General features: G+C 36.6%; 2 protein-coding genes and 1 pseudogene across 2 annotated transcripts; 1 reads left to right on the top strand and 2 right to left on the bottom strand.

Annotated features, from left to right (window-relative positions):
* Positions 1-337: 337 nt before the first annotated feature.
* On the bottom strand, positions 338-2,933 carry LOC121769727 (transmembrane emp24 domain-containing protein p24delta3-like). Its single transcript, XM_042166468.1, has 4 exons — positions 2,650-2,933; positions 1,106-1,318; positions 678-754; positions 338-607 (listed from the first exon to the last, which is right to left on the bottom strand). The coding sequence occupies exons 1-4, from the start codon at positions 2,854-2,856 to the stop codon at positions 463-465; spliced, it is 642 nt and encodes a 213-aa protein (XP_042022402.1). The 5' UTR covers positions 2,857-2,933; the 3' UTR covers positions 338-462.
* Positions 2,934-6,453: 3,520 nt separating this feature from the next.
* Positions 6,454-8,217, top strand: LOC121772011. Its single transcript, XM_042168925.1, has 3 exons — positions 6,454-6,735; positions 6,815-7,392; positions 7,506-8,217. Exons 1-3 carry the CDS (start codon positions 6,516-6,518, stop codon positions 8,214-8,216), a joined length of 1,509 nt encoding a protein of 502 aa, XP_042024859.1. The 5' UTR covers positions 6,454-6,515; the 3' UTR covers position 8,217.
* LOC121772012 lies at positions 8,155-11,378 on the bottom strand (annotated as a pseudogene).
* Between the last annotated feature and the right edge of the window lie 250 nt (positions 11,379-11,628).

The raw sequence follows: 11,628 nt of genomic DNA, 5'->3' as shown, positions 1-11,628 counted from the left end.
CCGAAAAGAAATGCCTCTATTAACAAGGAACGGAGGGTAATGTGTAAGCCCTAAAAGGAAAGAACAAGAAAAACGTTCAAAACATGTTTCAGTTGATCAGTTTATTACTAGTGGTCATATCGATTGGGTTGGGTGTGTTTGTCTTTTTTTCCTCCTAAAAAATGGAGTATTGCTTATAAGTGTAATTTGTAAATAAACAAAATATACGCTCTATCTATATTGGAAATTTCCACTTTTTTCATCCCAAATGTATTTGAATAGGAGTTTTACATGCAAGCAATAAGAAATATATTATCATTCAAAATTAAGCTATAAGAAGTTAATAAAGTAACACATCTTTGATTCCAGACAAAAACTTCGTTATGCAGAGCAAAATATATTCAAGAGCAAAAAGTTCTACGAGTTGAACAGATGAAAGACAAAATACAAGGTCCATTATCTAGTGTTTTCTTTTCCCTCTCACTAAATCAGCTTTTTCTTTTGGAAAAATCGTTTTAGACGCCATATTTGGGCAGCTGAAACCAGAATGCAGACTGCCAGTGACATCAAACTGTACCAAGCCACGCGAGCATTTGTTGTTTCACTAACAATTCTCATCTCGGCTTCTCTGTGATGACAATTTTAAGACATCATAATGATTTTAAAGAAAGAAATCATGCATATAGATGTATGTGTACCTGGTTTTAAGATATATAAGATTTTCATGGATGGCCTCAACTGCTCCTTCAAGTTTTCTTAGCTCAAGCTCAATACCCTACTAGAGGAGCAAAATATGTAAATCATTCTATAACCTTTGAAGCTTGCGTCTCATTCTGGGTTCCAAAAGTTTGGTTGCTTATATCTCTTTCAAACTACCACAAATTTGTTGACCAATCATTTATTAATTACAAAATGTAGGAGAAGCCTTCTTATATGTACCCAGAATGTAAGGTTTCAGGAACAGATGACTGAAGACTGACTAATACAAAAGTAGAAAAGTGAAAAAAGAAATACACATGAAATTTTTTTGGTTAAAAACATGTTTTCTACCGCAAAAGGTCAACATTTGGGTTTCCTAAAGAATGTACTAGTAAAGTAGCAAGCAATGAAAGCTCAATGTTCTCACCTCAATTTTTTCTTTTCTTGCAATTGAATCCCAATCCTTTGCATCAATACCTGTCTTCCAATCAATATTGATACTTATATCGCCAACACCTGCATTAAGGCTTTCCCGCCAAAAACAAGCCAAATAATTCCCACCCTCAGTAGTTGTAAATGCAAATTGGCCGTGTGTGACATTTTCCTTGTGGTGGAGGTTATTGCCATAAGGTGAAGTCACCTATAATAGAAACAGAATCACATTACTCAGACAGAATTGCAACAAAGGCCGATGCTATTAATGTGTTGGACAATCAGCTAGATTGATCAATAGAAAATGTAGTATCATGTCACAGGAAGGAGAGTAAAACCAAAAGGATGTGAAACCTAATGGAGGAAAAATTCTGAAACAACATCTCTAGAGTTTTGAGGTTTGTTGGCAGCTGGAAACTAGTGCAGCTATCCTATAATATGATAGCAATTTGTGATGAATTGTACTGACCATTTATGGATTGTGACTACTAGATATATTTCAAAACATTATACACAAGCAACATTAAGATAAAGATGCATGATTATTAATTACTCCTATTAGCCAACTACTGAGCACCAGGTCTCCTGAACTAGGGATACTGGACAATAATCTAATGAAAATATTAATCTTTACACAATGGAGATAAAACTAAGAGATGTTACAAGTTCAAAATGCACATACATACAAGCAACACACACATAATACTGACTAATTGACTACCCAGGCAACAACTCACTTCCCTAAATTTTAATTTTGTCCTTGCCATTTTAAAGCATATAGTAAACCATTTTAATCTGTCCAGAATATAGGTCTGGGAATCTTTGTAACATAATTATTTCTGTTGTTGGTGCAAATCCTACATGTGAATGAATATAATCAAAACAGATGAACGAACCACAAGTTTTTCTAAGGATGCAGTTATCTCTTATAGACCAAAAATTCTGGCAAAAGTTCATTAACGTCAATAACAAGGCAAATTTCTTAGCTTTTTTCATTGATATCATTAATTTCCTTAAGCTTCATTTATTACCTAAGTTTACACTGGAAGTTATATATCCTACAGAAGCAAACTTTAGCTTTGGCTAAACAATAGCACAGTTATTAGCATCTAGTAATAAAAACAGGCTGCAAGAAACAACATACATAAGATATTGTTATATTTCCCCTCACACTCTGATTCACATCTAATGTCAAATTACTTCCGATGGAGACCTTAATTTTATCACCTTGCTAGATTCTCAAAATGAGATTCTGAGGAATCTTAGAAGGAAGGCATAGTACAAGCAATGGGTAGCATTCACAGCTGACAATAGTGAGATGTTAGATATAGCTAGCTTCTATTTGTATCAACACAATCAAATGCATAATCATCTTTCAGATTTTCCGTTATATTACAGTTTCTTAATCAATAAATTAGATGTAATTTTCAGCTTCTATCTTCTAAAAATAAACCTGATAATTTATGTTTATTTTAAAAAACGAGCTTAGTACCGAAATAAACATGGCATGCAGCAAAAGGAAATCCTGAAAACCCTAACCTTAGCGGAAATGGTAGGGCCGGCGTGGACGTGGTCATCGGAAATGACGACATAATCGGCCAAAACGATGACGTTGCTCTGGATTTCTTCGGAGACGCACTTTGTGCCAGAGGCCGGCAAACTCAGCCATATGGCGTCGCTCCTCCGCAGAAGACACATGAAAACGAAGAGTAAGCCGAGGACGCCGACGTTGGCACACGCCACCATCGCTGTTTCTCCGTTGAAGATTGGGAATTTCAATCAAGCAAAAGCGGAGATTTCGAAGCTCTGGAGTTGTTGGGGATTCAGCGTTTTGTTTGGAATTTAGAGCATCCACAATTGTGGACCAGCCATAACCCAGCCACAAACTCCTCCGGCACGTCATCAGCACTAAAAATTCCTCCTCCACATCATCAGGACAAGCAACTGGACAAACAATAGTCCAACCATAGCCTAGCCACAATAAACAAAATTATAAACAACAAATAATTAACAATCACACAAAATACGGAATTAAATTTACGACACAGATACGGGAAAATTCAATAATTTCATTTAAATAAAAAAAGTACATTAAAAAAATACATAATTAAAAAAACCCCTCTTCCACACACGAATTACGGAATTACACAATTAAAAATTACGAACACGCAAATACGGAATTAAATTTACGACACAGATACGGGAAAAATCAATAATTTCATTTAAATTAAAAAAAAAATACATTAAAAAAATTACATAATTAAAAAAACATCTCTTCCACACACGAATTACGGAATTACATAATTAAAAATTACAAACACGCAAATACGGAATTAAATTTATGACACGGATACGGGAAAATTCAATAATTTCATTTAAATTAAAAAAAGTACATTAAAAAAATTACATAATTAAAAAAACCCCTCTTCCACACACAACTTACGGAATTACATAATTAAAAATTACAAACACGCAAATACGGAATTAAATTTACGACACAGATACGGGAAAATGCAATAATTTTATTTAAATTAAAAAAAAGTTAATTATAAAAAAATTACATAATTAAAAAAAAATCGGCTAGCCGATTCCGAGCCCGCAATGGCGGCTAACGCCCGCGAATCAGCTAGCCTAAATTGTCGCAATGGCGGCTAGCGGATCAGCTCGCCTATCCGAGGAGATGGAGGCTAGCTATCTAGACCATAATTATCTATCGTAGTTACTCCACATACTATTGAAATTTGAAATAATATATAGAGATCTATTTAGAACGTAATCACACGAAGTAGTCACATATTGGACTATTGAATATTAGACTATTCTAAAATAGGTATACATTTTCATTCCACGCTTTATATTTAGTACTACTACTAATTTTTATCATATTTTTAATGTGCTCGTTAAAAACAACTATCAAAGCAGAGTTGACATTGTTAATATTGTATGCAATCGCAATTAATTAAATACTCCATTAAACAATAATAAACACAAAATTATTCTTACTATATTTTTTTCCATTTTTTTATTGTCTTATAAATAAATTCTTCATAATTAGTTATAGTATATACTTTTTTTGTGTAATTTCAAGCGTGACACATGAAAAGTTTCTTTCTAATAAAATAATTACTATAATATAATCAATATGATTTAAGTGATTAAACATGTTAAAATGCATTTGACCATCAATTTCAGATCAATTCATATTGTTTTGGACTAAAAAATGCCAAATACTATAATGTATATTAAGACCAAAAATCTGATTAATGTACATGCCAAATTTGAACTCAGTCGAAATACTAGAGAGAACAAATCCACTTTGATTTTCTCGAGGCAATAAATTAACAGTTTTGGCGGAACCAAACAAATGTGCATAAATAACATTCCCACACCTTTTTTTTTTACCTTCATTGCTGAATTAGTGCAAGTTTTCCAAAAAAAATAGTAGGAATATTAATTCGGACAGGAAGACTGAATATATCCAAACCAAACATGATACCTAGTATTCTTTAAACTAATTCGTTTTTTTGGCACTTGTTTTTTTCTTCTAAAAGTGTCAAGTAGCAGGGTTGATTTTGTCTTAGCAATGAACTAGGATTGGTAGTTATTTTCTAATTTTTAAATTTGTCAGTTTAATAACCGATTTTCAGATCTGATTACTTCATAATTAAATTTTGAAATTTTCCCTACCTCTTGGATTTAGTCAATGAATGTTAATTATGACTGATTAATACATAATTATTGTTTCTTAATATTAATAGGCAAATTGATGTTTGAAGCGTTGGTATACTGATAATTTGTTCCCGATCAAGTATATTCGAGTAAATGGAATTAATTACCAACAAACTTTGGTGAAGGAATAACAAGCGAATAAATAAGAATTGTCAGTTATTTAAGAAGGGAACTTAAACGAATAAATACGTACAAATTGATTTCTGTTATGGTGTGCAATTAAGTTGCTATAAAAATATACTACTCCATTAGATACGACGACTCCAAAGAAAGAGAACTCAAAAGAAAAAGACAGTGACACAGCTAAGAGCATCCCTATCCTGCTCTTGCCAAAGAGCATGGATGTGGGCTCGGACTCACATTTATTAATATTTTACTCTCTATTCTTCCGTAAGAGCACAACACCCGCATCCATACTATTCCGCAAAAGCATGCTCAAGGGTCCCATCATTCCATTATTCAATTTAAATACTTCAATTACTAAAAACATTTCCACAATATTAAAATGCATTAAAAATACCCGATACCATTACAAATTACTAAAAATTTAAAAATTACATAATTAAAATCCTAAAAATTAAAAATTACATTATTAAAAATCCTAAAAATTGAGATTGAGAGAGTTGTTTGGTATAGTGTCATTTTTTTGTGTTTGGAATGAGAGTATTTATAGATGAAAGTATGAATTTTAGGGTAAAAATAATGAAAATATAAATTAAAAGTGTGGAAAAAATGGATATATTTTATTAGGAAGTGGAAAAATATTTTTTTTATTAAAAATTTGAATTTTTCAGATTTTTTCAAATTTTTTTAAAAAAAATAATAAAAATTGATAAATCAACGGTCAATCAGAGCATGCCACGTCGGCTGCTTGTGCTCTTGCCGTTGGCAAAAGCACGCCCGTGCCAACGGCAAAAACACAGCGGCGGACAGCAGGGTGCCGCGCCGTCGGCAAGGACAACGTCCTTCCCGAAGAGCACCTTTGGGGATGCTCTAAGGAAATAAAACCACGTTCTATGATATCAGTGTAAAAGTTTTGGACATGTGATTTGATTCACAAAATGAAATAGTAGTAGTATAAAAAAGGAGAGATAAACAAAGTACCCAGTCTCATGTACTTTCCTCAATAATTTTAATAAATTAATTAATTGTGTTGTGAGTTTAAAATATATTTTAATATGAATTTTATTTTTATAGTAAATCTATAATAAGATACTATGAATGAAATAGGTGGGCATGGATTACATTTGTTAATTGTAGGAGACTTTAAATAAAAAATCCAAAATGATAAAATAAAACTGTTAGTATTTTCGAGCGATGTATAATTATCAGAAAAATTATAAAATTTAGTTAAATTCTTGTCTGTCCATAATTTTAAAATCAACAACAAACCAAAAATTTTGATTTGTTCGCAATTATTGTAAGATATTTTTTTTTCTTGAAATCGTAGTTGCTGTGGCATCAAAAAAATGGTCTCATCAAATTAAATAATGCCGTTTAATTAAAAAAAATCAACAACACAAGTGAGTTGATTTTTCCATGTTGCAACAATTGATTTTGATGATTTTTTCGACTTATTTTTAAAGAGTCGAGACTAAACGGGCGGCAACAAACGTCAAAAAAGTGAAAGGTATTTTTAAATACACTCATCACCAATCACTCATCACCCATTCGCAATGCCGCTGCGTTTATTGCCCACAGCCATCACCATCACACTAGCATTCTTTATCACCACCATTGCCCCGGCCGCCGCTGCTTCGGCGGTCGGAGATGCCGGAATGCGGAGGGACGGGCTGCGGGTGGCGTTTGAGGCTTGGAACTTCTGCAATGAAGTTGGCGCCGAGGCCCCCGGCATGGGGAGCCCCAGAGCCGCTGATTGCTTCGATCTCACTCAAGGTGACACATTTGGGATCATTTTTAATTTTTTAATATAATATATAAGACTCGACTTAAAAAACATTGATGTGATTTACAGGCATGGGTCCCGTAACTCACAAGGTGTCCGAAGCGGACAACAGGTTGGGAGTGGGGACACCGTTCCCGGGTTTGAGCCCGGGAGCGGTGAACGACCCGGACCTATACGCGGCCGCGAAGGAGATTTATCTCGGATCGTTATGTGAGGTCTCCGACAGCCTGGAGCCGTGGCAGTTTTGGATGGTGATGCTCAAGAATGGAAACTACGATACCCGATCCGGGCTGTGCCCGGAGGACGGGAAAAAGGCGCCACCGTTTAAGCCAGGAAGATTTCCGTGTTTCGGGAAGGGGTGTATGAATCAGCCGACCTTGTACCACCAGCCAACCGGGTTGTATGAGGACGGGACGTTGTTGAGAGGCGGATTCAACGGGAGTTACGACACGAGTTCGAATTCCACCAATGCTGGCTCTTATTATGAAGTTGTGTGGGAGAAGAAAGTTGGGAGTGGGAGTTGGGTTTTCAATCATAAGTTGAAGACTTCTAATAAGTATCCATGGCTTATGCTTTACTTGAGAGCTGATGCAACAAAAGGATATTCTGGGGGCTACCATTATGACACTAGAGGAATGCTCAAAATTGTAAGAATTTTGATTTTTTTTCTAAATCAATAATGATATATTGATTCTGTTGAGATATGATACAAAGAAGAATAATTAGTTAGACAATGATGGTGATTGTTTTTGCATTGCAGCTGCCAGAGTCCCCAAATTTCAAAGTGAAACTGAGTTTGGACATCAAGAAAGGGGGAGGTCCGAAGAGCCAGTTCTACCTGATGGACATAGGGAGCTGCTGGAAAAACAGCGGCGCCCCGTGCGACGGCGATGTGGAGACCGACGTGACCCGGTACTCGGAGATGATCATCAACCCAGCAACTCAGGCGTGGTGCAGCCCCACCAACATCGGCAACTGCCCCCCGTACCACATCACCCAGGACGACACCAAGATACACAGAAACGACACTGCCAACTTCCCTTATGGAGCCTATCACTACTACTGCGCACCTGGCAACGCCAAGCACGTGGAGAAGCCATACAGCACCTGCGATCCCTACAGCAACCCGCAGGCGCAGGAGCTGGTGCAGTTGCTTCCTCACCCCATTTGGAAAGACTATGGCTACCCTACCAAGCAGGGTGACGGATGGGTGGGAGACGGGCGTACCTGGGAGCTCGACGTTGGAGGCCTTTCCGGTCGGCTCTACTTCTATCAGGATCCGGATACTGCTCCTGCAAGAAGAATATGGACATCTCTTGATGTGGGGACTGAGATTTTTGTTAGTAATCAAGAAGTTGCTGAATGGAGTCTCAGTGAGTTTGATGTCATTAGCGCTGCACACAACATTATTTTCAAAAAAAGTAAGCAAGCAAGCTTGCTTTTCCTCAATATAATTAATTTTCTGCCTTAAAGCCACAAACAACATCATCTGGTATATTGATGTTCTAGTTATTTCTCTAGCCAAATGTTCCTCTGTCAAAACATGGCAAAACCACCATCAATATCTAACAGCAGGTGGTTGCCAAATTGCAATCTCAGACCAACTAACTTATCTTTTAGCTCGGACAGATCTATTTGCAGTAGAATACAAGATTAAGTAGTTGCGGGTCAAAACCTGGATCTCTGGTTAGTCCCAGGTAATTGATGGAGAACAGAAGCATATCTGCAACTGCAAATGGAAGGTAGTAAAAGCCAGTTTAACTCTTCGGTTGCTATGTAGAAGTGAAAGATGCAATGGCATCCATTTCTTGTTGCAAGATGAGAGCGTCAACAAATGTGTCCAGATCCTCGCCCTCCATTATATCATCTATTGCGTGACTAGTGATGCCAACTCGATGGTCAGTTACACGACCTTGGGGGAAATTATATGTACGGATGCGTTCTGATCTGTCGCCACTACCAATCTGTTGAGTGCAGAAAAACACTATAAAAAATATGCATAATGATCTTCTATCAATAGGCCAATGCTTCAAATTAATAGGCTTCAACTTGAAGACCATCATTACCTGTTCTGTTCTAAGTTTTGAACGATTTGCATCAAGCCGAGTCCTTTCCAACTCATATAACTTCGCACACAATACATTAAGTGCTTTGGCCTTGTTCTGATGAAACAATAAATAAACGAGAAAATCAGACACAGGTAATCAAGAGGCATGAATTAAATCTGGTTGCATGTGACAATCTTCATAAATTTATCATGCTTAACATCAAAACACGTGTAAAAGATTTGTGAATAGTGAAGCAGAACCTTATAGTATAAGTAAAACGAAAAGGTACATTAACTCACAAGTATTTTGGTTCAGTATATAAGCGAATACAATATTTTCTTTGTAGAACAAAGAGAAAGTGCAGTACATATTTTAATGGATTGTATAATTATGTTTCATGAAGTTGCAAGCATTACAAAATAGATCAGTTCCACTTGTAATACAACCAGTTGGAAAAGAAGCTTGAGAAAAAAAATGCTTCTAAACTTGAAACTTACGTAGAACAAAGCTACTCAGATAACCTAAACCTTAAAAGTGGAAGATAAATGGACATAATTCTTTCTACAGTATATAAGTTATCCAAATTAAAGGAATACTGGTGAACTTGAGGATTCGTTCCATTAGTATAATATGGTTGCACATGTTCATATCACAAACTCATCTTAAAATGCATAACAGTGTAGTGCACATGACAAGCATCTATACATTATCATGCCATTTATACAAACTTAAATTGTAATAACTGACTGTCTCATAGATGACCAAATCCTCAGTTGTTAGTGCCAATCATTTTTAAGCAAACAACTAAGAATTATTAGAATGAAATCCAGCATGTCATTACTCAATGGCACAATTACTGCTGGGTAATATTATAACAGTCCTGTATGGCAACAACTAACCCAGTTGGCATATGAGTAATCCTGACGGCACTATCAGTGGTGTTTACACTCTGACCACCTGAACCACCAGACCTGTATGTATCAATTTTTAGGTCTTCACATTCCTGATTTGGACATCCACCTCCAGAAGGTTCAAACAATGCAATTGCAGACTCAAATTAGTAGGCATTAATGTCTAATGATTGAGAAAAGTGTCATTCTTAATATGTTTTGCTAACATTTTTGTTACATGTGGGAACATAACTTTAAATGGAATGGATTTGGACCTGATCTGCTAGAGGAAGAATAACAACAGATACGGCACTTGTATGAACTCGCCCAGATTTCTCAGTCATCGGAACTCGTTATGAAAGAATGGTATTAATATCATCTGATGAAATACAGAAGACAAATAAATAAAAATGCAGATAGATTTGGAGTATGAAAAACCTGCACTCTATGAATTCCACTCTCAAATTTCAGCTTTCCATAAACATCTGCACCAGAGATTGCGGCACTAGCCTCCTGAGGAATCATAAAACATTTCGAAGAACAATAGCATGTGAGGCTGAAAATATGAAACACAGTCGTAGGCACATGGAATCTAAAGTATACTCAACCAACCTTATAACCTTTAACGTCGGATTCTGCCACACCAAGAACTTCAAACCTCCAACCCTTATTCTGTGAGTACTTCTCATACCTAAGTATTTGAATGATAGAGTCATGAAATGCAAGAAAAACAGCACTTGAAATATCAATCAAACCACAGAATCAGGAGTGTACATTTTAAAGATATCCATCGCAAATAAAGAAGCCTCTTCCCCTCCAGTTCCTATAGCAAACTTCAAGAGTAATTAGGACTACGTACGGAGCTTCAAAAGCATGAACCAAGAAGAGAACACACTAAGAATCTAAGATACAGATAAGCATTGTCATTTATAACGTCTACCTGCTCTGACTTCCAAGATGCAGTCACGTTCATCGACGCCATCCTTCGGTAGTAATGACTTGAGCAGCATATACCGCAGACGCTCCTCTTCTTGAGAGGCCTGCCCTAATACATCAGCAGCCATTTCACGCATGTCTTTGTCTTCCTCAGCTTCATCAATCAGTGATTTTAGGCCCCCAATCTCCTGCAAAATCAGGAACATAGATAAGCTCAACTGTACACAACGAAGAAAATGAACATCATGCTAATACCTGCAGCTTCTTTCTCAATTCAGAAACCACATCAATTGTATGCCGGAGCTTCTTCAGCTCTTTGTTGGCCGTCGAATACTCTTCCGGCGAGGCATCCGGCTATCTTTCACAAAAATTAGACAATTTTTTATACAGAGGAAATTGATCGAACAGGTAATAGGAGTGAACGGAATGGAATGGAATGGAATGAAATGAAACGAAACGAAACGAAACGAAACGCGTATATCACCTGGTTGAGAATCGCCTCTAATTGAGCTGTCGATTTTCAATAGCTGATAGTTTCTGTTCCATGATGTTGATGAGATCGTTGGAGAGTTGGGGCTGGGATTGGGACAGTGCAGCTCTGGCGGAGTAGAGACGGCGGAAGAGTGTTTTCGCAGTCAGGAGGTGGATACGGTGGTGCTGCGGCGGCCGGTAAACAATTATGGGGCGATTGAAGAAATGCGAGTGAAATTCATGGAGTTTCGATTTCCAAAATGCTGCTCGTTTGCTCATCGTGATCCGTTTGAATATCAATTCTCTATTTGAATATTAGACCATCAACAATACAAATAGCTCCGCCGTAACCTAGATACAAATTCCTCCTGCCACATCAGTAACACTAAAAACCATTCCTGCCACATCATCAGGACAAACAACTGGACAATCAATAGCCCAGTCATAGCCTAGCCACAATAAACAAAATTATAAAAATAAATAATTAACAATCACACAAAATATGGAATTAAGTTTACGACACAGATACGGGAAAACT

Source organism: Salvia splendens, chromosome 16, assembly GCF_004379255.2.
Source record: "Salvia splendens isolate huo1 chromosome 16, SspV2, whole genome shotgun sequence".
Classification (NCBI taxonomy): domain Eukaryota; kingdom Viridiplantae; phylum Streptophyta; class Magnoliopsida; order Lamiales; family Lamiaceae; genus Salvia; species Salvia splendens.
The sequence above is the reverse complement of the archived record's forward strand: the minus strand, read 5'-3'. Positions and strand labels throughout refer to the sequence as shown.